This window comes from Lipotes vexillifer, unplaced genomic scaffold (genome assembly GCF_000442215.2).
Source record: "Lipotes vexillifer unplaced genomic scaffold, Lipotes_vexillifer_v1.1 scaffold1094, whole genome shotgun sequence".
Classification (NCBI taxonomy): domain Eukaryota; kingdom Metazoa; phylum Chordata; class Mammalia; order Artiodactyla; family Lipotidae; genus Lipotes; species Lipotes vexillifer.
In genome coordinates, this window is record NW_006792775.1 from 4,596,339 (window position 1) to 4,604,906 (window position 8,568).

The 8,568-nt window shown below is 51.4% G+C and overlaps 1 protein-coding gene across 1 annotated transcript; it reads left to right on the forward strand.

Moving 5' to 3' along the window:
• The first annotated feature begins 2,097 nt into the window (after window positions 1–2,097).
• On the forward strand, window positions 2,098–3,592 carry MRGPRD (MAS related GPR family member D). Its single transcript, XM_007472258.1, is given in 4 exon segments — window positions 2,098–2,355; window positions 2,397–2,657; window positions 2,660–2,930; window positions 3,528–3,592. Coding segments are annotated over 4 exon segments (855 nt in total).
• Window positions 3,593–8,568: the final 4,976 nt, after the last annotated feature.

An 8,568-nucleotide genomic window follows, 5' to 3' on the forward strand; every position in this document is an offset into this window, starting at 1 on the left:
GGTGTTCTGGGCTATGCTATAAGACATGAAAAAGAAATTAGAGGTATGAGGACAGTTACATAGAAAATCAAAATACTCAACACACAAAGTGATAGAAATGATAAACTAAATGAGGTCATTTGCCTGATTAATAAAAACTACAAAAATCATCAGTGTGTCTCTACACCATCAATAATCAACAGGAAGATATCCTGTAACCATGATGGAGTAACTGGTACTAGACTAGCCCTCCCACTGTGAACAACCAAAAAACTAAAGAAAACATAAGAAACAACTGTTTGCAGATATTTTTGGACAAGAGGCATCCCAGGACTACAGTCTCTGAGACAAGAGAAATATGAGGTGAGCTCTAGTATCACCCCAGCTTTCTGCTTGGAGCTACTCTCTGGACAGTGGTACAGGAAGTGGGGAAAGCCAGGCAGAGCATGGTAGTCTCCCTGAGTTAAAGATAGAGAAGGCAGACTTTGGGGAGATTGAAGTGGCTGGAATTTGTGAGATGGAGTACCAGAGAGAAGGGAGCCAGCTACTCAGAGAAAGAACTGCAAAAATCTGCAGAGGGTCCCCTTGAGTCTTTGGTGGAAAAGTAGGCTGGTCATAGAAGGATGAAACTGGCAAAGAAAAACCACCTAGTAGCTGTCAGATAAAAACCCCTGGGGGGTTCACACAAAGCCACATATACTTTATTTTTCCTTTAATATTTATTTATTTGGCTGCACGCAGTCTTAGTTGTGGCACACGGGATCTTTGTTGCAGCATGCGGGATCTTTTTTTTTTTTAGTTGCGGCATGCAAACTCTTAGTTGCGGCATGTGGTATCTAATTCCCTGACCCGGGATTGAACCCAGGTCCCCTGCATTTGGAGCACAGAGTCTTAGCCACTGGACCACCAGGGAATTGCCCTGCCACATATACTTTAAAAACAACAACAGGGCTTCCCTGGTGGCGCAGTGGTTGGGAGTCCGCCTGCCGATGCAGGGGACATGGGTTCGTGCCCCAGTCCGGGAAGATCCCACATGCCATGGAGCGGCTGGGCCCGTGAGCCATGGCCACTGGGCCTGCGCGTCCGGAGCCTGTGCTCTGCAACGGGAGAGGCCACAACAGTGAGAGGCCTGCGTACCGCAAAAAAAAAACAACAACAGTGTGTTGATGTTGTAGGGACAGACAAACCAATGACACAGAATGGAGACTTCAAAAACAGTCCCATGTATAAATGAGAATATCCTAAAAACATACTGTTGAGTAAAAAAAACAAAAACAAAAAAAATAGCACAAATTCTAAATCACAACATTTATGTAAATTAAAAATACTTTATGGGCAACCACCTGTTTTGAAAGATAATTAGATGTCTAAGGACATATGTTAAACAGGTTAGAACAGGTGTGGGAAGGGACGGGAGAAAGAGGATGGAATTAAGAGGGTAACTGAAAGCAATAAATGATTTTATTTGATTTTCAATGGCCTGATGATCCTGGTGCACCATAAAGTCAGGGTATAACTAAACTGTTCTTTGCACCTGAGGTCCAGTTTAAAAAAATTAATTCACAGGGCTTCCCTGGTGGCGCAGTGGTTGACAGTTCACCTGCCGATGCAGGGGACACGGGTTCATGCCCCGGTCCGGGAAGATCCCACATGCCGCGGAGCGGCTGGGCCCATGAGCCATGGCCGCTGAGCCTGCGCGTCCGGAGCCTGCGCTCCGCAACGGGAGAGGCCACAGCAGTGAGACGCCCACGTACAAAAGAAAAAAAATTAATTCACAGAATTTGAAGATTTGGGGAGAAAAAAATGATACTATCATTAGATGTAGAAAAGGCTTTGATAAACTCAGTATGTCTTCATGATGAAAAAATAATTAAACTCAAAATAGAAGAGAACCTCTTAGCTTGACAAAGGGCATCTGTAACAACTTTGCACCTGCAGTGGTGGACCTGCTGGCAGATCCAGGCAGGGTGGGAGCCATGGGGAACGGGTCATGGTCTGTTGCAAAAAGAACCCAGCGTGAGAGTCCTGAAAGAGGAAAATCGGGGTGGGGGGCTCCCAGGAGTCCCCCGGGGTCCAAGTGACACAGAATCTCATGCTGGTCTACCTCCCTTCCATAGGATGAACAAGACTCTGAACAGCAGCCAGACCCTGGCAGCAAACTGGAGCAGCCCCGGGGTGCACATGCTGGGCACGGCCCACTGGGTGCTGGGCGCCCTGGTCATGTTCACCTGGGTGGGCAGCCTCATGGGCAACGGCCTGGTGGTCTGGCTGCTGGGCTTCCATGGGCAGAGGGGTCCCTACAAAGTCTGCATCCTCCACCTGGCCGTGGTCGACCTCCTCGTCCTCCACGCTCAGCCTAGAAAGCATCCCACTGGGGTGGGATGGGCCATGCATGGGCCACGTGGCCGACCCACGAGGTGGTGAGGACGGGGGAGCACTTTGCCCAGGTGGCTGGCCTGAGCCTGCCGACGGCCATCAGCACGCAGCGCTGCCTCTCTGTCCTCTTCCCCATCTGGTACAAGTGTCACCGGCCCCGGCACCTGCCGGACACGGTGTGCGTCCCGCTCTGGGCGCTGTGGCTCCTGCTGAGCACACTGGCCTAGGTCTGCAGCAGGTTCTGGCACCGGGACGAATGGCAGTGCTTCACGGTGGACTTGACCGTCAGCGTCCTCATCACGGGGGGATCTTCACGCCTGCGACGGCCACGGCCAGCCTCACCCTCTGCACGCAGGTGCAGAGAAGCTCCCAGCGGCGCCGGCCCACGCGGCTGTACGTGGCCATCCTGGCCTCCGTCCTGGTGTTCATCTGCCTCCTGCCCCTCGGCATCTCCGGGTTCCTCCTCTACTGGCTGGACCTGCCCCAGCGGATGAAGACTCCGTTCAGTCGCTTCGCCCGCCTCTCCCTGTCCGTGAGCAGTAGCGCCAACCCGGTCATCTACCTCCTGGTGGGCAGTCGGGGCGGCCGAGCCTGCGGGAGCCCCTGGGGGCCGTGCTGCGCAGGGCGCTGCGGAAGGAGCCCGAGCTGGAGGAGGGGCAGACGCTCTCCACTGGCACCAAATATAAGGCAGGGGTCTGAGAACACCGCGCCCTGGACGCCGCCTGCCTGGCTGGCCGGCTGTTGGGAGCCCCGAAGGCTTTGCGTCTCACCCTCTCGGGGTCCCCTTCCTACCTAACAAGGCTCCCCCACTGAATGTCATGTCCCAGATCTCACAATGCAGCTCAGCTGGGAAGATGAAACGTAATTTTTTTGCTTGGGGAGGATGTTCTGGCTAGAGGGCAGATGTTAGCGTTCAGCCCTGGCCTGATTGATGCTAATTATCTAAATCGTCTCTACAGGTGGGTAGCATGCTTCCCATTTGGGTGGGAAGGGGCGCCCTCCCAGCCTCCTCCCCCTAAGACGGTATCTTAGTACAGGAGGTGGGATGTGGTTCGTGTGACCCTGTGGGCCCAGGCTGGTCCTTGGGCATGTGCTGGTAGCAGCTGGCCGCAGGGTGGTGCCCCTGGTCCACCTTCCACCAGGTGTCCGGCTGACCCCCTCCATCCCTGCAGGCTGCAGCCAGTCAACTGTGTTGCCACTGCTGACCCAGCTCCCGCTGGCCACGCACGGGTCATGAGATGGCCTTGTCCTCCATGTGGCCCCTGGGCGGCACCTGACCCCCGGCCTTTGCCTTCGGGTCACCTTGCACCCACGGCAGGTCTGATTGCTTTCCCCCAGGAGGCCACACTGCAGCCGGAGAGCCCCTGGCCGACCCCTCTGGAGAGGGGCAATTGTTGAGGGGACGGCGCCCCAGGAGGCGGGGGCAGCCTGGAGGCAGCTGCATCCCAGAGACCCACGTGACTAGCAGAGCGAGAGTCTGTGCTCCAAATGATTGCCCCCCGCCAGGGTCTGCCTCAGCTTGCCCCAAACACTTCTCCCCTTCCGGTGCCAAAGTGCAAAGAGGGAAAACTGGGGGCGATGCCCTTCTCCCCACCCTCCCTCTTTTCTTCCCACCAGCTCCTGGGTCCAGGACAAGAGTGGATGCATCACACCCTTTGCTACTGTCCAGTATCCGGCCTCGTGCCTGGGGGCTTGGGTGGAAAGGGGGCGTCATGGGAGGTCCATGATGGGAAAGCATAAAGAGGAGGGGGGAGGAAAGACAGGAAGTGGAAAGGGCGGCTCCCAGGACCCCAGCCCCACCCGCACGGCGGCGTCTTGCCGTGTGATCCTATTCTGTGTATCAGTAGCAGAAGAATACTTTGTTCCTTCTCTTGGCATATCCTTCCAAAGCAGTTCCCAAGCTCCTCCTGAAACATGGAGGCTCCGAGCCAGATGGGGCCAAGGTCAGAGCTTCAGAAAGGAAGAGAAAAGCTCGTTGATGATCTATAAAAAGTACAGTATCGCAGCACATCTCCGCGTCTAGAACTGGGAGAGTCCTGGGAACTAGTGTGTGTGGAGCTGGGGCCCGTCGTCCTCGCCTCCGCTGCCCGCCCCCACCCCCGCCAATCCCTGTCCTGGCCTCCCCGTGGCATTCACTGAACTGAGCTGAGGACTGCGCGGCGCCTGGAAGCAGGTGTGCTCTGAGTGCCCTCTGTTCCCTGGGTCACCTGCTTTCCCATCTCAGCTCAGACCCCGAGGTCTGCGTGTCCCAGGGAGGTGTGAGAGGTGGAGGCTCTTTATCAGTCATTCCAGGCATCTTACGGAGCACCCAGCACCAGTTTGGACCTTGCATGCCATACGCACTAATAAGCGCTCATTTGGCTAGTAAGAATAACTGACACCTGTGTAGTACTGTGTAGCAGCGGGGCTCAGAGAGGCCAATGTTTTGTCCAGCGCCACACAGCTAGCGAATAGAAAGGCTATGATTTAACCCTTATCTTTTGACCACAAGCCCCATCCGTGCTCCATAGCCTCCTCTAACCTGGGCAGGGACAAAGTGGCCCATCTGAAGCAGATGGTCAGTGATGAGGGAAACCTCACCTCTTGGGGGTAAGTGAGGCGAGGCCCATCACAGGGTCCCTCAGCTGCATGTGGAAGGAGAGGAGCCCTAGAAATTATTCACACAGTTTTGTTCGTTTGTTTGTTTTTTAATTTTTGGCTGCACCGTGCGGCATGTGGGATCTTAGCTCTCCGACCGGTGATCGAACCTGCGCGCCCTGCATTGGAAGGCGGAGTCTTAACCCCTGGACTGCCAGGGAAGTCCCCACACAGTTATGTTTTGGTAAAATTTACTATATTCTACATCAGGCCACGTGACGCTGGCATGGCTGCAGGTATCCAGGGGATCTGGCTAAGGGAACGTGGAGTTGGTGGCACCTGCAGTGTGGGCTTCGTGGGGAACATTTATGTGATTCACAGCCCCCATTTCTGTGTGTAGCTGTGATCAAGGCAAACCATCTCGGCAAAGGAATGCCTTTCAGGGGCGTTCCCACCACCCACTGTGCCAACTCGCCCGGCAGCATCCTGGAGAAAAATGCAGGCCCAGAGTTGTAAGGAAATCGGAACATCTCCAGAATTGAGTGGGGGGTGGGCAGTGGAGAAGAAATAGGCTTGAAATGTACATAACCGGAAGCTAGTCTATGGGGAGATTCCTATCTCACGGATGCCTAGTCAGAACAGTTCTCATCTGTAAGAAATATCCTTGAAATTGCAGCATGTATAACCATAAAACATGCTATACCTTTTTTTTTCTACAGGAGACGTGCAAAAACGCAGTTTATCAGACATCCTGTCTTTGTAGGCATAATCCTGACCGGCAGAATGTCTGGGTGAAGTTACATGTGTTATGCATCTCAGCTATTGCTATTGTTAAATAAATCTGATCATTGAGGAGAAACCAAGTTCTCTTTCTACTTTCTCTATAGAAATACTACAAAATGTGCAAAAACAAGAACTTGGGGTCACACGGTTGGGGTGGGAGGTGCATCTGGCCTCTGTCACACGCTGGCGGTGCAGGCTCGTCAAGTCACTAAGTCTCTCTGATTCTCCCTGTTCACGTCTTTGAAGTGGGGACAATACTAGTCCCCGTCTCCTGGGTTCACAGAGCATTCAATGAGATGATCGTGCTGCGTTTAGCTGTACATGGCCCACAGCAAGGACTCAGTGAGTGCTTACTATTTGTATGCGCCGGATCTTTTGGAGGACTGGGGAGGGATGCACCCAGCCTCTGGTCCCCTTTCCTAGGACCCCGCAATTTACTACTGTCCCTCTTTTCAGGACAACTTGGTTAATCAAGGAGACCTCCACTCCAGAGACCATAGGGGTCCCCTGAGTCTCTCCTATCAGGTCCTCACCATCCCAGAACATCTAAGGGCTGATCTAGGACCTACACTGGCCAGGTCCCTCTCTCCCAGGATGCTGAATCATGAAGAGGGCAGGAGAAGCATCTGGAAGTCATCCATTCCCACAGTGGCAACCCGACACTTAACTCAGATCTTGTCCCGATGCCTGTTCTGTTTTCAAGCTGGTTCTCCAGTCTGGGTGTTGATTGCCCAAGCTCTCCGTTCTCTTTCCAGATGATGTCCTTTATTACTTGACCACAAGAGGTTTTTGTTGCCTGCACCAAGGAACACTAACTTACACAAGAACTCCTATCAGAAAGGCAACAGATCTTCCAGTTAATAACGCAGGGCTCTGAGAACTGAGACCTGGCTGAGGGCGCAAGGCTGGTAAAGAATGAGCCCCAAAACTCCCTGCCGCGTGGGCTCCCTGTAAGTCCCTGGAGGCGGCCCCGCGCTGTGTCCATGAGGTCATATGTTCGTGGAATTTGCAAGGTGATGTATTTTAACCAGGACTGGTTACCCCTGATGCCCTATTCCTCACCAACTTCCCTTGTCACTATCCCCTTCTTGGCAGTGACGTTGGAGTGGCCACGGACGGACATTTGGGGGAGGCTGAGTCGGAGATAGCCTCAGTTTCGGTTTAGTGACAGATATATACGTAGTTCACTCTCACTTCCATGTAACGATGGTTCCCAGGTCTGATTAATGGGTTTACCAGTGTCAGGACACAAAGGGTCTGGGTGGTGGAGGAGAAATGTACAAGCCAGGAGCCAGGCTATGGGAGAGCCTTCCAATCACCAGATTCACAGCATTTTTTTTTTTTTTTTTTTTTTTTTTTTTTTTTTTTTTATGGTACGCGGGCCTCTCACTGTTGTGGCCTCTCCCGTTGCGGAGCACAGGCTCTGGACACGCAGGCTCAGCGGCCATGGCTCATGCCCCGGTCCGATAACGCAAAAAAAAAAAAAACCCGCTCTAGAGCCCGCGAACCACAACTACCGGCGGCAGGCGGATTCTCAACCACTGCGCCACCAGGGAAGCCCCAGATTCACAGCATTTTAAATGGAGGAATCCGTTCTCCGGGATGCTACGCCGTAGCAAACAACTGTGATGCACCCTAGATCCCATCAGAGAAAAAGCTGCCCACACAGCCGTTGACGTCTGCAGTGTTTCCAGTGGTTATAGGTGTTCTTTCCGAGTCCATCTTGTAAATGGGATATTTTAACACACAGCCCAGCCAGGCTTCTCCTCTGAAACAGCTGTCATAACGAGAGAGTAGCCCATCACAAAGCTGTTCAAGGCATATGTCACGGGGACGGTGACATTTTCAAGACTCCAAAATATATTTTTGAAAACTGGATGATGTGGAAGAAAAACAGAGATTGTAAATAACAAAAAAAGATTGTTCAAATGTGGAAAGATATTTTGGAACATTTCCAAAAATAGTGAAAAATTATAAACTCTTGGCTTAAATAGATATGAAAATGACCTTCTTTTGTTATCTTTTTCTTTGTGTGTGAAAGAAGTAAATGTTCAGATTAAAATTAATGAACTGTGGTAAAAAAGGGATAAAGATAAATAATGAAGTCAATAGAAGTTACTTTGAAGAGAGCTGAATTGTAGCCAAAAGTAATTCCCCAAGAGGAAATCATTTTAGAATAGAAGAAATGAATGAGCTCTTGGATCCTGATAATCTGATTGATGAAGAGAAACGTGTCTTAAGAACACGTTGGGGGGCTTCCCTGGTGGCGCAGTGGTTAAGAATCTGTCTGCCAACGCAGGGGACACGGGTTCGAGCCCTGGTCCAGGAAGATCCTACATGCCATGGAGCAACTAAGTCTGTGCACCACAACTACTGAGCCTGTGCTCTAGAGCCCGTGTGCCACAACTACTGAAGCCCGCGCGCCTAGAGCCCGTGCTCCGCAACAAGAGAAGCCACCGCAATGAGAAGCCCGCGAACCACAACGAAGAGCAGCCCCTACTCGCCACAACTAGAGAAAGCCCGCGCACAGCAACAAAGAACCAATGCAGCCAAAATAAATAAATAAACTAATTAGTTAAATTAAATTTTTTAAATGTATAGGACATTACCAATAATGAATTGTGGAGCTAAGAAACATTTTTAAACTACTAATATTACAAAATAAATGTTGATCAGCCATGCTAAAAAAAAAAAAAGATCGAATTACCTTTCAGCTCTCTCTATGGAAAATATTCAACACTATTGACGTATTTAAAGGCTATCAAAGAATGTGCAGCCAAAAAAGGTAGGAAAAAACACTGCAGATATTTTTCTCTATTTTGCATTATTTGTGGTATTTGTGAGCTTTTAAAA